At 32.5% G+C, this 23,355-nt stretch overlaps 2 protein-coding genes across 7 annotated transcripts in view; both read right to left on the bottom strand.

Moving 5' to 3' along the window:
- Positions 1-23,355, bottom strand: part of LOC127725729 (phytanoyl-CoA hydroxylase-interacting protein-like) — a 188,126-nt gene that overhangs the window by 148,214 nt on the left and 16,557 nt on the right. The window lies entirely within an intron of this gene.
- LOC127725730 (uncharacterized) overlaps positions 1-23,355 on the bottom strand; it is a 262,471-nt gene that overhangs the window by 238,721 nt on the left and 395 nt on the right. For 3 of the 5 annotated variants that reach the window (XM_052232939.1, XM_052232937.1, XM_052232940.1), the window contains exons 2-4: positions 15,384-15,710; positions 14,580-14,671; positions 10,185-10,467 (exon numbers count right to left, since the gene is read on the bottom strand). In XM_052232939.1, coding sequence (XP_052088899.1) covers positions 10,185-10,467; positions 14,580-14,671; positions 15,384-15,690 — 682 coding nt within the window. In that variant the 5' untranslated portion in view covers positions 15,691-15,710. Of the gene's footprint in view, positions 1-6,802; positions 7,710-10,184; positions 10,468-14,579; positions 14,672-15,383; positions 15,711-23,355 lie in introns of those variants that run through there. The other 2 variants (XM_052232927.1, XM_052232941.1) reach the window with 2 other exon arrangements.

The following is a 23,355-nucleotide window of genomic DNA, read 5'->3' as shown; positions in this document are numbered from 1 at the left end:
TAATAATGAAATTCTTATTCTTATGTCTGATTAGCATCATGAAACATCAAGGTTAAAAGTACAGAAGAAAATTATTACGTCTCGTCCTTTTTCTAAAATCGTTCACCGGAAGATAACAAGTCCTTATTGATAAATATTCCGTATCAACTTCACAAATAATATATGATGGTCTTAAAGTATAGATTCTAAGTACTGACATTATTTATCATCTTAATTAAGTGTTATAGTGTTCTTTTTATTTGTCTTTATATATTTTTAACCTTTACTGTATAGTCCGTTTTGGTAATATCCTATTGGTGTGGTTCGGTATTTATACATCCCGCCAATGTGTTATTGTGCTATGGTCATTATTTGTATTCTTTTCTTTTTGCCGATGTGCTTTGTCCATGAAGTGTTTTCTTGCCATTTTGTTTATCTTTGTTGACCTAGTTGTTTGTTTTTATAGTGATTAGGATTATAACACAATGTTTATAGCTGTACCCCAATTTTTGACATTTTTACCAATTATGTCTTTTTGTTTTGCGCGCGACTGTCATACAAGTGAGAGGTTTAGCTAGCTACAAAACAGGTTTAATTTGAAATTTTCTACATAAGTAAATGCCTTTATCAAGTCAGAAATATGATAGTTGTTTTCCATTCGTTTGATGTTTTTGGGCTTTTGATTTTGCCATTTGATAAAGAACTTGCCTAAGAATGAGAGTAATTGCTTGTTGAATAACCTCATGGTATTGATAATATTTGACCTACAGTCTGACGCAGAAACATGTGTTGATTTAAAGACCAAACAGCCTATATAATTCTACCAATGATATTTTCTTAAAATTTTTTGTCGAGGTATTTCATAATTTTGGGAACAAAATATGATGAAAAAAATTGGGGGTCACCGACTTTGTTTTGTCACTATAGCAACCTCAATTCCATACTTTTTGTCAAATTGACGATCATTTCGTTATTATATCTAGTATCGATTACTCAGTAAATATCGAAGCCAGAACCAAATAAAAAAAAAAAAAAAATCCGCACAAAACATAAGATTTGTATCTTTTTGATTAAAACTCTACACCATATTTTCTTATTTGTTTTAATTTCTTAGATAAAGGTTTATATCATTCCCGCCAAAAGATATATGCCAAAGTGAAATATTTTTCCATTGTTAAAAAATATCTACTATTAATTTCTTTAAAAAAAAATTACATGAGTGGAAATGCATTTTGTACTCATCAAAATAAGATAATAAAAAGCATATTTTAAAAAAGTTACGAGTTAAAATACGTGTATTTTTTCATGTGTTTTTTAAGAAGAGAGTTATCTATCCTGAGAACAATGACTCTGGCGTCATAGTACAAATTTGCCGCAAATTTTTATAAGGAATTTCATAAATATCGACAATAGGAAGTTTGACACAAAACAAATTGTTTTCAATAACAAACAAAATTCCCATGGGCTTTATTACTCGAGAAAACCGGAAATCGTATTTGTATATATCAGTACTTTACAGATCTAATAAATGCAGCTCAAAATCGGCTGCCGGAAACACCAATGGAACGTACATAGTTAATCGAATTATGTGCTACTCCTTTATATAACTCTTATATTAAAATTAAATACCATGGAGATGGTAACAAAACCAGAAGAATATTACCGACTATGTAAGGGATGATGAGAGAACGAAAGGACTCTTAGCCCTGAAATATCAATGTAATGAGACGGAACTTATATATCTTGCTTTTGTAGCAAATGCAAGTTGTTCATTTGCAATCGTATTTCATCTTCTTATTTCTATAATGCTAATTTCACTAATGAATGTCCATCGATATTCCGATATCCCAACCAAATCATTATCCGGTTTTCGGGTAAATATTCTGTTTTAATCAAAGCCCAATTCATGTAATAAAAACACCTCTAAAACAATTGGTTAATGCGCCATCAACACCGTTTGCAAAGTAATAAGTTTCAGGAGCGAAATAAAATTATTACATAGACAGTTATAGTATTGATAGACTGACAAATATAAAACAATAATACAAAAGACGCTGCATTTAAAATAGACATTGCTTGTTTTAACTCAGATGTTACTTACACCTCACCATACAATTTCAAAGAATATTTTATGATTTATATAATAAATATAACAGTTGTTCGTAAACTGGTATATGATGTTTTAGTCATATTCATTTGATTTACATGATCACTGACCTTTTTCCGACGCGACTTTTTAGTATTCTTAACAAAACGTCATTTGATGCGAGACGCCTTATTGGAATCTGCTAAATGCGCGAAATGGGACGCGATAGTTTGCCGGTTTTTTTGTGGGCCGAAAAGACAACTTCATAGAACCTTTATCTCACAATACACGTTGCGCTAGCTAATGCGCATAAACAATAGGATATTTTGTCTTTAAAGGAAAAGGTATGATAAGGCCATTTTCGGCTCTTTGAATTCGAAAATCAAAAAGATTATAAATCTACTAAGTAACATCCATCAGATATTAATTAGACATACGTCCGTCGGAGATCACTGTTAATACTTTTGAATCTGTCTTACATATTGTCATTAGAGCCTCAAACTCCTTAAATTTAGTGCAAAACAGTCCAAAACTGCCAATATAGCATCGTTTTGAGATTTTGTAATTATTAGTTGGATATGAGGAACAGCTTTACCAAAAAGATGATAAGCCATAAAATGTATTTTACCAGGATGATAATGTGTGTAAAATATCTTTTTTGGGTAAAGCTGTTGTTCATATATATTTTTACCAAAAACTATGCATGAAAGAACCATTTTATATCAAATACGTTAATTCCATATGTTTATGACGTCATAGTGACATCACAAGTTATCCTTCTGCTTCAAAGTGTCCAGATCATATTAACATGTTCATTATCAATAACATTAAAATAATTTTGAAAGGCAATATTTAAGTTTACTATTTTAGCCAATTCACGGGCCAAATAATGGCTCTTATCATACCTTCTTTTTAGAGTTCAAAATAAGGGCAAATAAATTGTTTTTTTGTTGAAATAATCGAAAACACTGACACAGGACAAAACGTGAAAGTGGACAATATCATAATTGTTCGTCAACTACGAAAACTGCTCAATATCATGTATCTATACCGAAACAATACCGAAACCTTGTGTGAGCCACCTGCTCCTTAATGTATGACTTATAACTTATTCTGGTTAAAGATGTCATCGACTTTTGAACAGTTTCTTAAGATAAAAATAAAAATAAAACATCGTTATCTTCATCGTATCTGAAATATAATGTGTCTTATAAAAACTTATATTAGGCGGTTTTTCTCGCCTACTTTCCATTATAATGTCGTAATAAGCATTGAAGATTACATATTCAAACTGGGTAAAGCCATTATACCTTTCATCAGAAAGGGGTTACGACGTGATACGTGCTAAATAAAAAACTACCAAAACTGTCAAAATGTCCTCATTTCGAAATCTGTTTTTGAGCTATGACATAAGGCTTCAGAACAATATATACAGCTTCAAGATATCTTAAATGAAGATGTTCATTAAATGGTTAATCAACTGTTTTGGGTAAGGCTTTGGCTCATATCTAATCTTAGAATAAACGGGCATTTCAATAAAGATATATCAATTTCTTCACGTCTATGACATCATAAGTAATTCATAAGTGTCAAGATTATATCATGCTATTCTTTTAGCAACAAAACTTTACTCACTGTGCAATCTTTTAATTGATAAAGCCTCCCGCTTTCAAAATTTGAATTTCCAAATTTGTGAGTAAAACTAACACTGCTTTGTTTTAAAACATCGAAATGTCTAATACGTCGAATGTTATTGGCCTGATTCATTGCCCATACAATCAAAACATAGATTGAAAACAAAAACTCTTCAAAGATTCCTGGCTTATAATTTTATACGCCAGACAAAAGACTCATCAATGTCGCTCGAAGAAAAAAAGTTCAAAGGTCAAATAAAAAACGAAGTTGATGAGCATTAAGGACTTAAAATTCCGACAAATGTTGCCAAATTACAGCTGAGGTAATCTATTCCTAAAAGCGAGTAAGAATTTTGATTATTTAATCTACGCATTCGACATAACAACGCAAAAAGCTTCATATCTCCAGGATTAAAAGATACAAAATTTTGAGCTTCTTTTATCCTTAATTCTAAACAAAAGTAGGTATAATAGGTTAAACGAACAACATAAAATGGCCGTTAGAAAAAATATACCTTTGATCACATATGTCAAAATTGTGTTTTTAAAATGGTTGAAAAGTGTAACTAAATTATTAACGTATGATGTACATCTTTTTAAGCTTGCGTGGCATGCAAAACAAAATTATGAGTGTGAACATGTATTAATCTCCCTAGACTGATTTTCCCTTTCAAGGAAAAATTGAATACATCGTCTCATTAAACAGAGCTTTTTCCTACAAAAATGGAGTTCGTAAATGCAATATATGTTTTTGGTTAGGTCATCAAAAATCTTACTTTGTCAAGAACCGCAATGATTCCAAAACCAAATTCACTGTAAAATGTTATTATCAAAATGCGGGACTTTTTGATCGACAACATATTTGTTGAGTTTGGTGGATTGATATTTCAACAGAGATTCGATATTCCAATGAGTACAATTGTGCCTCCCTACTCGTCAACTTTTCTATACTAATTCATAACAAAGTTCATACAAAACCTTCTGAAGACAAAAAGGAGAAAACTTCATGCAAAGTTCGTCAATTTCGCTTTAAGATATATTGTTGATGTCCTGTGACTTCGGTGAATGCTTGCATATCAAATATCTTAGTGAATTTTATGTTAAGAGTACTACCAATACTATAGTGTCTGCTGCATATCATTATCTTTTTCTCGATATAGACACAGATGGACGACTTCACACTAGAATTTATGACAAACGGGATGATTACAACTTTCCAATCGTCAACTTCCCATTGCTCAGCAGGAACACATACTTTCTGTCCCATTGTTTGGTCTTTACATATCTTAATGCCGTTTTATGTATAATTTGACCTATGATGTCCTATTCCTGTTTTGGGACTTTCCTGCACACGAACCCGGTCTCACCCTTTTGCAGTTCGTACGATTCCATCAGTTTTTTATTGTGACCTGGATTGGTATTCTTACTCGATTTATAAGATTTGAACATCGGTAAACTACTGTTGCCTTAATGTAAGTTGTAGTTGCGTTGTCAATATTGATTGTTGGTGTTTAACGCCACTTTTAAGCGCCACGTTTGGGCTATTTCGTGGCGACCAGTTTTTATTGGTGGAGGAAGCCGGAGTGCCCGGAGAAAACCACCGACCTTCGATAGGAAAACTGACAATCCTCGTCAATTAAGATTGGAGTCGAGTGCACCCGCACGGGCGGAGTTCGAACTCACAACCTCAGTGTTGACTGGCTAGTTATTACAGTAGTAGAACTACTTAGACCACTTGGCCACCGAATCCCCCGCGTTGTCAATAAGAATAGCTAATAACAGTTAGTACCAATGTAGAAATTATCAAAAATACCAAGCTTATATGTGTGTACGCCAGGCGCGAAATTCGTCTACATGATATTCATCAGTGGCGCTCAAATGAAAACAGTTGGAACTTTACTTATCGGGTATTCTGGTACATAAAGATCTAAGACTGCAAAAAAGATTTAAAGACACAACCAGTTACGATGTTGTTGCAACAAATAAGGCTGCAGCCATCTCATCTAATGCTTGTAGATAGCTCTCTCTTCCATAATCGCTAGATTTGTCACAGTTTTGTGTTGGAAATTAAACATACAATTAAATTGGAATTGCTTTTCTACCTATCGATATATGGACTACAGAACTGGATATTTTGACCTTGTTAAACACCACAAAATTTGTAAAATATCCTGATCTTCGAATTGCATAATAAAAGACACAATACTGCAAAAGCAGATATACTTACGAAAAGAAACATAATTCTGTACACCGAATACATAACAAAGAAAATCATTGCTACATTGCAACATGGTCCACAGAAACTAACCGGGGGAACGCACTTATTGTATATTGCGGCAATAGACAACTATCGAGTTCGTTGTATTTCCGTAAAAAAAACTTTGGTTTTTTTGAACATCATTCGTGCGTTTAGGGGCGTCGTCACTTCCGTTTCTATGTTGAGCGATTTGATGAAAAAATGATAATGCTATATTGCACGAATTATTCGGCAAATTAAATTCTTATAATTGATATTCAGCACTGCTATCATTAGGGAATTGTGATTTAGTACTTACGGAACAAATATTATTTCTAGTTTATCCTGCATATTGACGATCACAAAGACGCTTGATGAACTTTAATAGAGCAGGTATATAGGCGATCCCCTCTATCTGGTAAATGACGTCACAAAGGCGCACAAAATTGACGAACTTTTCCGGTGAAGGACATAACTCGAAAGTGGTCAATTATCACTAAAAGACAAAACAAAATGAACTTTTTTTATATTCTAAATGTTCAGTGAAGAAAATACGTTAAAAAGACAGCTGCAACATCACTTGATAGCAACACAAACAATTATTTATATGCTAGCATAAACATTCGATGCATCGTACATATTCAATCGTTTACAACAGCATCTAACAAATGCATTGTGGGGAACTACTAACGTCATTTGCTCAATATGAAAAGGAAAACAGTAATAGCTTATAAAACCCACACAAGATACAAAGAAACATACAAAAGGTAATTTCTAGGCACAACATATAAAAAGCAGTGCCAATCAAAACTTTTTTAAGAAAATGGAGACGTGTTATACATGTTATTCATCAGTTATTCAGAAATATTCAATGTTCAACACATGTTTACCTACTGAAAGTAAACAAATACGAAGAGTAAATTACAAATACCAAGGTTTATACAGGAATAACATTAGAAAATACATGAAACTCGACTAATATTTAAGCCATCTGCAGATTTGCTGGTGCTAATTATTGTCCTTCTCATAGCAGATTTTGAACCAATGACATCGGTTAATTCCACCTGCATATATATATATAAGACAAATTAAGGTTGTAGGTATAGGTTGCAAATTTTACAGTTTTTATTTTTAGGAATGCCGTCTGGTCTACTTTCACCTCTAAATATAACAGGTACTTGTTCGAAATATCCTTTTCGTTTTCTTATTATTTCATGAATATTGACGTTATCTGTATACAGAACCTCTATTCTCAGACCATTGCCATGATACACCAATATATCATTTAATGTTTTTGATGTATCTAAACAGACGAACGGATTGTCGTATATATCGATTTCCTTAAGACGTGTCTTACAGAAATTATCAGCAGGGGAATCTCTCCTAGTCAGAATTACGGTTACAGAATGAACTTTATAATGACAATAAAAGTCAGCAAAGTAAAGATTTAGATTAGGTTTGAATAAAAAACTGGCAGTAATATGTAATCTAAGCGGTCCAAACGGAGAGCATGGGAGAGGTCTACTCGTCTTAGAATCCACAGCTGTACTGAAAAATAAACCATCCAATCGCCCGTTTATTACGGAGCAAGGATCACCGTTATGATCTTTTTTGTATGGCTTCATAATACCATTATTGTTTACTGTAATCGAATAAAAATATCTGTCCGACTTATTTCGGTAGAAATATTCAATGGATCGGAAGTTTCCTTTCCTAGCTTTTATAAATTCTATCGTCTTATCATAAAGTGTTTCATATTCTGCCTTTGTAAAACCTGAAATTAAAAGAATGTGTATATGCTAGAACCAATACTACTGAATTCATGTACATGAAAAAATGAAAAGAGGTTCGCCTATATTGTAAAAAGAATGGCCAACGTAGATACAAGTGTCTGGTCTTAGGGAGGGATAAATCCTACTTTAGAAAAAATCACTTTGATTCTAACAAAAAATTCTCTGAAACTAACATTATCAAGATGCTTGATTTCTTGATTGACAACATATTTGTTACGTTTGGAGGACGTGTTTTTCAACAAACAATCGGCATTCCCATTGGAACCAACTGTGCCCCTCTTTTTGCCGACTTGTTCTTTTATTCATATGAGACTGACTTCATGCAGGAAAGAAAAGAAGTTAGCAGTATCCTTTAATTTTACTTTCCGCTACATAGATGATGTTCTCTCACTAAATAATTCAAAATTTGGTGACTATTTTGAACGCATCTATCTCATCGAACTTGAGATCAAGGATACAACAGATACAGTTTAGTCTGCCTCATATCTTGACTTACATCTAGAAATTGACCATGAGGGTCGGTTGAAAACAAAACTTTCCGACAAAAGAGATGATTTCAGCTTCCAAATTGTGAACTTTCCATTTCTATGTAGCAACATTCCCGCAGCGCCTGCATACGGAGTATATTTCTTCCAATCGATACGATATTCCAGGGCTTGTATTTCCTATCAAGATTTCCTTGATAGAGGGTTGCTGCTCACAAAGAAGCTATTAAACCAAGAGTTCCAAATGGTGAAGTTGAAATCATCCCTTTATAAATTTTACGGACGCCATCACGAGTTGGTTGACCGTTATGGAATATCCGTTTCACAGATGATAGCGGATATGTTGCTAACTACAATCCTGTTCCCTTTTCACGAATGTGTCCTACCGAATTAGACTATTTACCGGATTTGTACTAACATGAGGAACACGACGGGTGCCACATGTGGAGCAGGATCTGCTTACCCTTCCGGAGCACTTGAGATCACCCCCAATTTTTGGTGGGGTTCCTGTTGCTTAGTCGTTAGTTTTCTATGTTGTGTTTTGTGTACTATTGTCTGTCTTTTTCTATTTTAGCCATGGCGTTGTCAGTTTATTTTCGATTTATGAGTTTGAATGTCCCTCTGGTATCTTTCGCCCCTCTTTTCTGTCATTGTCATTCTTTTTGTTTTGATAGGATGTATGATACAAATTATTTTGCACATAGCTTAGTTTTCAAGTTCTTTCAAAGTAAATAATAATGTACTGATAAATCGACGTAATGGTATAAACGGTACAGAAAATTCAGTTGTAATATTTGTATGACGTCACAATCATGTTGAAATTGACGTGTCAGACCTTAATTTTTAGTAAAATAAACTCGTCATAGATAACAGGGTTAAACTTTTGTACGCCAGACAGGCGTTTCGTTTACAAACGACTCATCATTGACAGTTAATGTTTAATTATGACCAGACTAATGACAATTTAAGTCATCACAGGAGTGCTGACTACTGGGCTGGTGATTCCCTCGAGTGCTTCCGCCAACAGTGACATCGACTCATTGTTTGTAAATAAACTCTTCATAATTACTGTGGATTCGTTATCATTCATGGGATACAAATTTTCGTGGATTTCGTGGGTACAGGTGAACAACGAAATTAGATGTTCAAAGAAGTACAACTTTTCTATAGGTTTGTATGCAAAATTTTGTAAAACATCGAAATCAAATATCCACGAAAATACAATTTTTCCTTGTTTCACGGAAATTGGTACCCACGAAAATAAATGAATTCTCAGTACCAGGATTCGCATTTTGTACCCAAGCTCCTATTTTCGCATATAAATGTCTCATCAGTGACGCTCGAATAAAAAAAGTTAAAAGAGCATACAGAAAGAGATATTTCTCTCAAATTAACATATTCACATTAGCCATCTTAAAGAAAACATCTTATTGAGTAAAGCCTTTCGTCCTTTCTAATGATGGTTGATTTTCCAGTTTTCTTGAAATGCAATGAATTGAAGCACTAATGCAAACACATACGACACATTTCACTCAAGAATGTAAATACTGTTATGTGACAGACTAATGTGTTGTGATAACTCAAAGATGTTATTGAAATGATTTATAATAATTTGTCAATTTCCAAATAAAAGTTTTCTTTTGTAATATATGCATGTTAATTGTGTTGAGTAAGATGTATAAAATGAAATTGTTACTTTTATAATTTGAGAAATCCGGAAAACCTACCGAAATGCAGCGACCAACTGACAAGCACTCTTGTCACATACTGAGCAATAAGAGTGGACTTTGCTTTCTTTATACGAATCGTTATCAGATAAGATATAAAATATTAATTTTTCACTATTTAAACAGATATGAATACGGTTTCAAATATTACGGTAGTTTAGGATGAAATTCGAATCATACAAAATTTTCCGTGTTGCATCATTCTCCATAAATCAGTCAAATGAAATAAAACTCTAATACTTACAGGTTTTGAAATTAATCATTTTGGAATTCATTTCTTTTTTTGATGTGCGCATTTTCTTGTTAAATAAAATACAGCCAATAACCTTAACTTCACATATTGTGGCAACGGGTAAGTCAAAAGGTAATCTAAAGTCCAATTTTTGTCCGACATGTATGAAAACGTGTAATCGGTCTTCAGATTGTTTAAAAAATATTATCCATATTTTGTCTGTTTTAAACTTTGTGTTGTTGCAAAAAGAATATCTTGATACAGGTCTATGGTAGACTTGGATCGGGAAAATTACCTGAAATAAAAAAATTGAAACACAAATGCGAATTTAGCGGATTTTAAAATTAATTTTCGTACATTTTTTATCGGGCTCGTTCATTTTTCAATTAATTGGTTTATAAAGCGAAAAGTTAAATCCACTTAAAGGTATTTGTATTTATTGTAGTTTTCCTTTTTTCACTTTCTTTTTGACACGATGTATATAGTATAGCCTAGTAATCCCTGTAAAGATACTCTACAACTTATTTTGACTCGGCTGGTTTAGAGTTTGACATAATCTACTGTTGAAAAGCTCTTTTTATTTACCCGTATATGTCTTTTCCTTTCTTTTGTGTTAAGCTTTGCTGTTTCATTGACGTACGTATATCAAGACTTCTTATAAATATGCAAAGTTTCCAAATAACATGTCTAAAGAAGAAGCATTAAATTCAAAATAAAGGAAAAGTCGTTAGACATCATTTCAAATTACAATAAACAAAACATATATACATTTATTGTCCATAAACTTTTTCTATAAGGGGAAACTATTCACGACACTTCCAAGCGAGTTAATTCTAGACATGTTATCCGAAAATAATGTCAACAGAGACACCAGAAGACTTTAAATTTTAAAAAGTCCTAGATAAACCAACTTGACAACCAATTATGTAACAAGACCTTGAGTAAGATAAATAAATGTTATGTGGCGGATTATAAAAGTTTTGTGAGTATTCAAACCACAACTAATGTCTCAATAGAAACAATGAAACATTTAAGGAATGATTGTTAAATTTTTTTCTGTCTATGAAGAAATAAATTCAAAAATGTGGTTCACACTGAATAACCTGCGTAGCGGGTTATTTAAAAGTGTGCATCACATTTTTTAGGTTATTTTGAATAGACAGAAAACATATTACAGGCATATCTATTCAGTCTAACGTCCATATCTATTCAGTCTAACGTCCATATCTATTCAATCTAACATCCATTTCTATTCAGTCTAACGTCCATATCTATTCAGTCTAAAGTCTCTATCCATTAAGTCTAACGTCCATATCTGTTCAATCTAACGTCCGTATCTGTTCTGTCTAACGTCCATATCTATTCAGACTAAAGTCTATATCTATTCAGTCTAAAGTCTATATCTATTCAGTCTAAAGTCTATATCTGTTCAGTCAACGTCCATATCTATTCAGTCTAAAGTCTATATCTCTTTAGTCTAACATCCACCATTTAAATTCCGTTTAATCTCCGCATCTAGTAAGTGTTCTACTACCAATCTATCAGTGCTTCTAACTACCTCCCTTACTACTATCAAAGAACTTGTTATTAACTTTTGTAATAAAGCTTATGAAAATAATGGTATTAACTATTTTTGGAGTGTTAAAAATTCTTTAGAGGTTTTAGATAAAATACATGCTTTTGATGGTCCTTTTAATTCTGTTGACAGTTATGATTTTTCTACTCTCTATACTACACTTCCACACAATCTTATCAAGAAAAAGTTTTCATATTTAATTAAATGGTCTTTTGAAAATTCTCATTACACATTTATTTGCTGTAACTCGTTTAAAGCCTTTTTCTGTAACGAAAAGGGAAAGTATGCTAGATACACTTACTGGATGTGAAGATATGATTGAAGCTTTAAATTTTCTCCTGGACAACATATATGTACGTTTCGGCGATAATGTGTATCGACAAGTAGTAGGTATTCCTATGGGCACTTACTGCGCCCCTTTAATAGTAGATGTATTCCTGTATCACCAGCCCAGTTGTCAGTACTTCGGTGTTGACATGAATATCAATTATATGGTCGTTTTAATAAATTTCTTGTTGACAAATCTTTAAATTTTTCGAAAGACAAAGGATTTTCTTATCCCTTAGCCGTATTTGACACAACTTTTTGGAATTTTGGGTCCTCAATGCTCTTCAACTTTGTACGTGTTTGGCTTTATAACTATTTTGATCTGAGCGTCACTGATGAGTCTTATGTAGACGAAACGCGCGTCTGGCGTATTAAATTATAATCCTGGTACCTTTGATAACTATTGCTATGAATCTCAGTGTATGACCAAACTCAGTAAAGACACGTCATTGTTACATTTGGTTGATACATTCAACAATACCTTCCGTTATCTAGATGATATTTTTTCGTTAAATAATCCAGAGTTCTCTAAATACACAACCGAAATTTACCCAAAAGAACTTACTTTAACTAAATCTAACATAAACAGCAGTAGTTGTCCTTTTCTAGATTTGGACATTTCAATCTCTAAAGGAAAACTCCATACTAAAATTTACGACAAAAGAGACGACTTTTCATTCCCTATTGTTAATTTTCCTTTTTTAGACGGCGATGTTCCTTTGGCTCCATCATACGGTGTTTATATATCCCAACTCGTTCGTTATGCCCGTGTGTGTAGTGATGTCATCGATTTTAACGAACGTAATCAATGCATCACTGGTAAATTATTAAGTCAGGGATTTCGTTATCATAAATTACGTAAAACCTTTGCTAAATTCTTTCATAGATACAAAGATTTGATTAGTAAATTTGGCTGTACCTGTAGAAACCTGATTAAAAACGGTATTTCACATCCTAAATTTTAAGGTAATATTGTACTTAAAGCGCGGAAATCACTATGTGATCCGTGTAAATTCATCGAACCTTTAAACAAACTTATTAGTAAAGGTTATCTTTCCAATGTTGTAATTAGATCTTTGAATATAGTTTACATTAGCACTAATATCGATTTTGTCATCAGCAAATTAAAAAATAACTAAATTTGTATTCTTTTCAAACGGGATGTATAAAGACACACCCACGTTCATTTTGATCTATAAAGAGGTTAACTCCTAACTATCCTACTGCCTGTCGATACATTTATTTTTGGCATTGCACAAGTCATGTCTTCTTTGACTGTCCATGACGTTAAAATACTAAATCCCAGGGATGTGTTTTAGTTGATTTTAGTCTCTTATGCATGATTTTTTATTATTAATTGTTTTTGGCTTTTAACTAGCTGTCAGTAACTGCGAGTACTCTCAAATCGTACTTTCTTGTTTATTTGACCTGTTGATACTAATTGTAATGCTTTTTTGTTATTTAATGTTATTCAGGGTTATATCTGGTCTATATACAAACTTTGATAAGTGCTTGGTATTACTATAAATTTTCACTTCTTCGTACTATGAACATCAAACTTATTTATTTTGTAAAAATATTTCCTTTCTCTATTTGAACTGTACACGTATACCTAACAACAAAATTATTTTCATTTACCTGTGTTTAAAGTAATTGCAAATGGCTGATATTTTTTTTCAAGCATATTGTTTTTTATTATATTGTTTAACATTTCACAGCGGTATAACATGTTACTTTAATTATTCTTCCCTTAGTTTATTTATTTTGTATTTACATTGTATTATAGATCAAATTTATTTGTTCAGTGTATGTTCACTGATGTTAATATGTCTTTTGATTGAGTTAAGCCATTTCAATTGATATTTTATAGTGTGTCTTTCTATGTAATTTTTGGTGCCCTTTATAGCTTGTTCGTCGGTGTGGGCCAAGGCTCCGTGTTGAAGACCGTACTTTGACCTATAATGGTTTACTTTTATAAATTTTGACTTGGATGGAGAGTTGTCTCATTGGCACTCATACCACATCTTCTTATATCTATTCAGTCTAACGACCATATCTATTCCGTCTAAAGTCAATATCTATTCAGTCTAACGTCTATAGCTATTCAGTCTAACGTCAATGTCTATTCAGTCTAACGTCCATATCTATTCAGTCTAAAGTCTTCATATATAGACGTTTTCAACGGATGGAGCCATCAATAGTTTTAATTGACATAATATTTCGTTGCAGATTAGGTCATCATTGGGATTTTAACAATAGCATGTTTAATTTTTACCCCAAGATTATGTGCTTCCATGGGAATCCTTTACTGTTTGTCATATTGGTTCCCTACATCAATGCTAAATGTTTTAACCTTTTAGTACATATGCTCATATCAACAAAAGAAGAAGAAATACATGAACATGAATCTAACAATGAATACCTTGTTGAATTAAGTATTAACTCAAAATTGATAGATTTATGTTTCAATATCCTCTCCATAATAAATAGTATAAAAATGTTACCTCTGCGTTATTTCTTAAAGGAAATTGCAAGGACACTGCTTCTTTCAATCGTATAGATATTTCAATGTCTTTTCCATTTTTTATCTTCGCAACTGAAAAAAGAATTATTGTTAAAAATGGTTACAGATAAGCAATCTGAAGTGTATAATATAGATTTCAAATATGTAACATACAATTTCAATAATAACAAAATACCGTTTAGCTTTCGAATTGAATTTGACTAAAATGTTAAAGCTGTAAGTAAAAGAGGAAAATCCCAGCCATGTTAAAATTTTCTAATAACATATAGGTCCATGCATCTATAAAGAGACTTTTTTTAATTCGTTTTTGCAAGTTTAACTTCAGACAATTATTATAAACCTGTTATGAATTGCTTGCTCCGAGAAATAAAAAAATTATAGCATCGTTCTATTTTGCTATTTAAACATTAAAGCTAGTTTTGTGGGTTTTTTATTGTATAGATTGATGTTATCTTTTAACACAAGGCAGTATATAATACAATTGTAGTGTCTTATTTTCGCCATTCGAAATTAAAGCCAAATTATGAAAACGAGAATTTTTCATTAGTTATGTAACCGAGTACAAGCGCTTTAGTGGGAATTTCACCTTGTTTTAATGATTTACAATAAATGCATGAATTTTACATGAAAGGAATATTCACGACTTTTTAAAAAAATATTTATTCTTAATGTTATTATTCATATTCATATTCATATTATTGTTGTTATTATTTTTATCATTTTTTATTATCATAATGTTTTTCATCATTAAGTTGACACAGATAATAAAATGTTAAAGTTTTACCCAAAAATTGTGTGCCTCCGTAGGCTAAACACGTGTAATGTTCTTTCATATCTTTTTCCTCTTTCAATCCATACATCTCAAGGCAATAATAGTAACCTGATCCTGATCCAGAAACAAAAGTCATTGGTAAATCGTGTTCATTTACTGTGACATCAGCTATTAGTGTTACTCCACTGATAGATGGTATATCGGGTCGTACAAATAGAAGTAAACAATTCATTCTTTCTGGTCCGAAAACCTTCAAATGAATCTTTCTATTCCCATCGTCCACTTGTCCATGAAAGAGGATTCCTTGACTGGTTGTCATACTATTTCGCTACATCAATGCTAAATATTAGAGAAAAAGGGAGATGAATAACTGAACAAGCTGAATACACGCACAATCGATCTTCAATCGAGGACATAGGTCTCGGGCATACTGATCTAAATGAGGTTGAATGAATATCTTGTGTATTAAATTTATATTAATTCACAGCAAAGTTTTTAAGCTCATTTTGATCAATACCACGGTTTATCAATAAAGCGACTTATCAACCCTGATCTCGAAATCGTTTTAGTTATAATTAACGATATCATACGTGACGTGGGGCTTTCCTATTGAACCTAATAATTGGCAACACAATAATCAATCAACTAATGACACATAATACTATATCTTTGCGTGTTCCGGAAGCAGGTAAATAGATGATACCACAACACGGAGTTTTTGTCATGGCGAACGTAGCTATTTGAGATGAAACTATATTTGTAGTATTTTTCAATTTTTCAATAACCATTAATTTAAAGTATTCAATATAAATTCTATATAACATTTTATACAGAACACAAAAATTCAAAATCTAATTGAGAGAAAAATCAGAATAACATGAATTTTAAATCAGAAGATGTTTTATAATTGCCAACGAAACAAATATCCACGAGAGACCAAATGACGTAGATAAAAGCAAGTGTAGGTCACCATGCGACCCTCAACAATTAGAAAAAACGAATAGTAAGAGATAAAAGGTCCCGACATAATACAAGTAAAGCTACAAAATAAGTCTTCGTGTCGTGGTAAAAAGTTAATAACAGTTAAAAATAAACTCATCATATATATATAGTTACCATGATTGAAATTTTGTACGACAGACTCGCGTTTCGTCTACAAAAAAACTCATCAGTGACGCTTCAATCAAAAAGTTAAAAAGACCAAATAAAGTATGAAGTGGAAGAGCATTGAGGACCCAAAATTCCTAAAAGTTTTGCCAAATACAACTAAGGTAATCTGTTCCTGGGAATTTAGAAATGAATTCATAATTGTTTCAAACAAAAGTATATATCTTGCAGATGCTATCTTTTCCTTTGCAAATGTGCTACATATCAGTGTGATTATTTGTGAAAAGAGAATAGTTTAAAAACAAAAAGTAAACAATCTACATCAGAAATACATTTAAATATCAGTATTGGTCCAGTACCAGTTTGCTCTACAGTTATCGTCAGAAATTCGCAGTTTTTCTCAAATATTTTCTAACAGAAATCTTCTTGTAACTTATAAAGAGTTACAAAATGTTAGGTTTAGCACCATTGACTCGGACTTTAAATCTGATTTTAAACGAACGCCGACGGTCAATGGTGTGTAGACTTTTGCGTAAATATTTATAGGTACGAGAACCAGTTAGCGTCACTTTAGAATATAGTCACTAAACAATCAAAATTTCCACTTAAGGTAGTATAGGATAAAACTGAGAATGGAAATGGGGAATGTGTCAAAGAGACAACAACCCGACCATAGAGCAGACAACAGCCGAAGGCCACCAATGGGTCTTCAATGCAGCGAGAAACTCCCGCACCCGGAGGCGTCCTTCAGCTGGCCCCTAAACAAATATGTATACTAGTTCAGTGATAATGGACGTCATACTAAACTCCAAATTATACACAAGAAACTAAAATTAAAAATGATACAAGACTAACAAAGGCCAGAGGCTCCTGACTTGGGACAGGCGCAAAAATGCGGCGGGGTTAAACATATTTTTGAGATCTCAACCCTCCCCCTATACCTCTAGCCAATGTAGAAAAAACAAACGTACAACAGTACGCACAGTAAAACTCAGTTTAAGAGAAGTCCGAGTCCGATGTAGAATAGGAAACAAAAGAAAATAAACAAAATGACAATAATACATAAATAACAACAGACTACTAGCAGTTACTGACATGCCAGCTCCAGACCTCAATTAAACTGATTGAAAGATTATGTCTTCATCATATGAATATCAGGCACAATCCCTCCTGTTAGGGGTTTAGTATTATACCATCATAAAATATATGAGAAGAACATAACCCGTGTCATGCCAACAACTGGTTTTAGAATAAATATGTTTAATTCCGATGCAAAGACCCTACAAGTGAATCAATATTAAAGCCAAAATGTGCAATCTTTAATGACCTGACAACAGTATCGTAACTATATCCCTTCTTAATAAGTCTGTTTACAGGTTTTTTAGCTTTTGAGGTGAATACTGACATTTTTGTGCTTTGTAAAGAATATTACCATAAAAGATTGGATGTGAAATACCCGAACGTATAAGATGTCTGCATGTTGAGTTATATTTACGAATGATGTCCTTATACCGATGATAAAATTTAGTAAATGTTTTGACTAGTTTATGATATCGAAATCCCTGGTGTAATAATTTTTCAGTAATACATAAATTTCTTTCGCTAAAATCTAATACGTTGTTACATACACGAGCGAATCGTACAAGTTGAGATATATAAACACCATAAGATGGTGACAAGGGAACGTCACCATCTAAAAATGGATAATTAACGATAGGAAATGAAAAATCACCCCTTGTATCATAAATTTTAGTATTAAGCTTCCCGTTAATGATATAGATATCAAGATCGAGGAAAGGACAGTGGTCATTGTTAGTATTAGCTTTATTTAAAGTAAGTTCAACAGGATAAATTTCTTTAGTATACATACTGAAGTCGTCATTATTGAGAGCCAATTTATCATCCAAATATCTAAAAGTATTGTTAAATTTTTGTATCAGATGTTGTTTCGATGGGTCTTTGCTGATTTGAGTCATAAATTGTAACTAATAACAATACAAAAACAGGTCCGCAATAAGTGGTGCACAGTTAGTCCCCATTGGAATTCCGATAACTTGACGATATACGGATCTCCAAAGCGAACAAAAATGTTATCAAGTAAAAATTCAAGGGCAGATATAGTATCAAAGCATGTCCAATTGACATAGCTCTTTTGTTTGTTGCTACTAAAAAATGACCTAAAAGAGTTTGAACATATTTATTCGCATTCTGACTTTTTAAATACCCATTTAATTAGGTATGTGAATTTTTTCTTAATAAGAATATGAGGCAAAGTGGTATATAGGGTAGAAAAATCAAAACTTTGAACAGATTCAAAATCACCAATATATGCATGCAATTTATCAAGTACTTCCAACGAGTTTTTGACACTCCAAAAGTAGTTAATTCCACTATTTTCAAAGGCCTTATTTGAACAATTTATTATTAGGTTTTTGATTGTACCAAGTGTACTAGTAAGTAGAATAGACAATTTAGTAGTGGAACAATAACTTGAAGACGAAATAAATCTATATTTGTAAGGTGATTTGTGTAGCTTCGGACGCCAGTACAAAGTTGGGACTTTCATTGTATTTGGTTCTGCTTGTAAAGAAGTAGCTATTAGTTTATGTTTGTTACAGATATCGTTTTCTGAAAATGAAGTCAGTTAGTTTACGTGAGAAATGACTTTGCCAAAATGTAGTTTATATGGTGATATGTTTCGAAGTATAATAAAAATGAAAAGTCACCGAGCTTGTTTGACACATTTAGTATGTATTATACAGAGATATAGCATCATTATGTGAACAGAAGGTTAACTAAATGATATAATTTAGAAGTAAAATAACAAAAATACCGAACTCCAAGGAAAATGCAAAACGGAAAGTCCTTTATCAAATGGCAAAATCAAAAGCTCAAACACACCAAACGAATGGAAAACAACTGTCATATTCCTGACTTGGTACAGGCATTTCCTTATGTAGAAAATGGTGATTTAAACCTCTCAAAAAGCTCTTATAAACTGTTTTCTGAATATCAAAAGAAAAAATGGGGTCACCGTACGTTTTTTTCCTGCTATAACATGAAATAGAAACATTTCCTGTAAATTCTAATAGAGCCATAAACATTCTTTAATATTGTCTCTGGGTGAATATACAGTCAAACTTGTATTAAGTAGTAACTCATGTGAAGTATTAAAAGTGGTCGCTCAAGAGAGGTGACGTTTTAAAAGAGGTTAAGATAAATGCCTTTTCCGACATCACCCGTGGTGGGGTCGCGGCAAATTATTAATGTGTTTTCAATCCGTAGAGTTATCGTTCTTTTGGGCAGTGAAATAAAAAAAAACAGCGATTTCCGGCGTTGTAAATTAAAAGAAAACTTTAAAAATATGTAAATATTCGTGGAGAAATAAGTCGATAATACTGATTTCAATGGAAATTACATTATTATATTGGAAGTTAAAAACGTTTAAATCACCGTTGTTAAGAGTTCAAATGACAATGTTTTGCAAAAACTAGGTGACTGCTGACCTTATTAAACAGATGAGCGCTGAAAAAAGTTGAATTATGTAGAGAAAACGTCTTGGAGGGTCTGCAAATGACCGTTAGAGACAAGTGACCGCTTAAACGAGGTGACCGCACTTATTTTGTTTCAAATATTTCGTTTGCTTCAGTGAAAGGTTTCTTTTGGAACCATGACAATTAAAAGAAAAAGATTAGGTATTCTTATGAAATACAGAAATACGGGTTTATCTTCAATTTTCAAACATGAGAATAATAAATTTTCATAAACTAGTATCAAGTGGTTTGATAGATTTAAACAATGCGTTCAACACAATTTTATTTCTATGCTATGTTCATGATCAACTTTGACTAAGCAGTTGTTCAATACCAACTTTTAAAAATTATATGTAATGCAGACTAGTTAAGCATTTGTAAAAAAAAAAGATATAACAATATATCAAATTTATTTTAAACAAAAACCTCATTATTTGAAAAAAAAATCATTATTCGTGGTATTATCAAGTTTTTGTTTAGTGGGACTTCTTACAATTTAAATCATTGCTAATGTAAAAATTATTTATTTCTATGAATAAATTTGTACACCAAGATATTATTAAATTGGATATCCTGTATTTATCATGCTTTACCATAAACAAGATCATACTACTGAATTACTCCTTCCTAAATTATAAAAATCCATCCCTTTGCATTAACCGTAATATATTGGTGTAATTTAGGTACATGTTATCTACTACCAAACAGGGTTCACATTTTTAACATCTGTATCATCAGTAACTCTACGTTTTATCATGAAAGTATTATCGAGGGTCATTATACTTCCATGGTTTTATCAAATGTCACCTGTTGAGATTGTACAAGGTAAACATTTTTTTTTATTCCACGTGTTAATTGACTTCTAACTTTATGACCTAATTATATGGATATGAAGTGATACCGCTTTTTTTTTTGTAATTTAGTATTCCCGCAAAGTAAACGACCTCAGCATGAATCTAAGTATTTCTTCGTGACACACAAAGGTCATTGTGATCAAATCAAAAGCCATCGTCTATTACTGCAACCAATAAAACAACAGTATGTGTCAGTGTGAATAAAGTTCTTTTGTCAATTTATATATATTTTGATTCAAATGCTCCCCGTGTTACGGATATATGTAAACACAAACACTTGTTCAGGTGATTATTTTCCAGGTCTGCATGGTCACTGCTTATCAACCGTTGAGCCCCAAATCGATGAATTCTCGGGAAATATCGCTTGATTTCATAGTTTGACTAATAAGTTAACACATGCGCAGTTTATTGGAAAACTGGAGTATAGAACCAAACCAACTGATAATAAGGGAAAATATCAAATTCCTTATTGTAATGGTTGAAACAAAACAAAACATACCTTTTCAACAAATACCGTCGAGTTCGTAGATAATGCCGATTTGGTAATATACCAGCAAATGTTGAACTATCAGACTAAATAAAATCAATCTAGGATGATGCAGTAGGTAAACATGTAATAGAATGCGCTCCATGCATTTAAACATTATAAACTACACATAAATGTGCTATAAAATGGATTTGAAAAAGCAGACAATAAAATCTAAATGAAACTATAACCACTTTTATCACTATTTCCAGATATTTATAGCCTGCTTTACAGCGAGGTCTAATGCTCATTTTCAAGGTTTTACATTGACAAATGGGTAACTATTTAATTGTTATAATTTGGACTACATGCAGGAATATTTTAGCTCTTGCAAAACTCTTTGGTTCTAAGTTCAAATTCTATAAAACTTTATTTTCCATTGTTATGTTGTTAATCAGATCAATATCATAGATTGACAAAACGGCATTATAGAGATTACTTTTATGGGGGTGCTGTTTCTTTGGTTTTTATTCCACATATAATTTACTAGATAACTTGGTCATAGCCCTAATGCCCTAAAAAGGTGGTCGTTGTGGTCACTTATTTTTTTTATTTTATGGAATTTTATGTTCACTTCACATCATTTACAGCATACCAAGACCATGCATAATTCACTGCCATATGCTTTGGATATGTACATCATCGTTTGACGTTTTCTTTGAATTATAGAGATTAATTTTATGGGGGTGCTGTTTCTTTGGTGTTTATTAAGAGATTTTAAACTTATACCAAATATTGTACCCTCAAGCATCAATGAAGGGAATTTAATGTCGGAATGCGCATCTGTTGTAGTATAATTGGTACCGTTAATGTGATTACTACTATTGGGTCGATAAATCTGCCGGTGGACTGTTAGTCCCCGTGGATATCACCATCCCAACTGCCAGTTCTCCGGTTATGGCATGAAAATACGGATACTATTTGATTGAAACTTGCTCTTAAAGTATTTCGGAAATTATTTTAAATTCAGGGATATATTTTCCTCATGCAAAGCTCCGATTTCTTGTTCGAATTTGACTATACTTTAGGTCTATTTTGGTTTCATCAGCTCTTCAACGTTTGAATACATTTTGGTTTTTCAAATATTGTTGTCTCTAACAATACTGAAGAGACCTTTCATGTCGAAATGCGCAAATTGTTCCCTTGATGTTAATACGGTCACCATCACGAATTGGTTGATCAATAGGATGTGTATGTGTCTCAAATCGCAAGCGACATATTTTCGTGTCCTCAGAACGTTAGATACCAGAATAGTTCTCTGATCTGTATTTTTTCCGAGTGTGTCCTTTTCAAGATTTTCACATTGTGACATTTTGACTGAGTGTCGATTTGCACGGTCGGTGATGCATACTTAGCAGGTGGCGGTATCCCTGTCAAAACACCTGGTCTCGTTCATTTTGGAATTTCTGCGGAATTTCGGTTTCCTCAACGATCTTCAACTTCGCAATTTATTTGTCTTTTCTAACTTTTTTGATTCGAGTGTCACTAATGAGTGTTTTTTTGACGAAACGCGCGTCTGGCGTACAAAATTGTAATCCTGGTTTATATGATGAGTTTATTTCTCATGTATTGCATTAAAAGTCCTTGTGATAATAGTTAAATCTGACCGGTTTTATAAATGATACACTTTTTTAATGAAAAAGTAGGTAAAATAAGGAGTTACGAGATCCATATAGTCAAAGCCATGCAACAGACATAATCATGTTGTCATTATGCCCCTTTAAACTTTCTATCGGGAAAAAATAGAAAGTTTAACATATAGTTGAAAATGTTTCCGTCACACGTTGTCTTATCATTGGTTCGTACAGTTACGTTTAAAGGCTTAAAGTTTAGCGATAAGTACCAAAGGGGCTTAAACATGTTCTAAAAATAACATATTTGAAAACAGATATTTTCAATAACGTTTTTTCATTATTCAGCTTTTTTTCTTCTTTATTTAACACGTTCTTGCTTATGACAACACA

Source organism: Mytilus californianus, unplaced genomic scaffold (assembly GCF_021869535.1).
Source record: "Mytilus californianus isolate M0D057914Y unplaced genomic scaffold, xbMytCali1.0.p SCAF_15, whole genome shotgun sequence".
In the NCBI taxonomy this organism is placed as follows: Eukaryota; Metazoa; Mollusca; class Bivalvia; order Mytilida; family Mytilidae; genus Mytilus; species Mytilus californianus.
The sequence above is the reverse complement of the archived record's forward strand: the minus strand, read 5'-3'. Positions and strand labels throughout refer to the sequence as shown.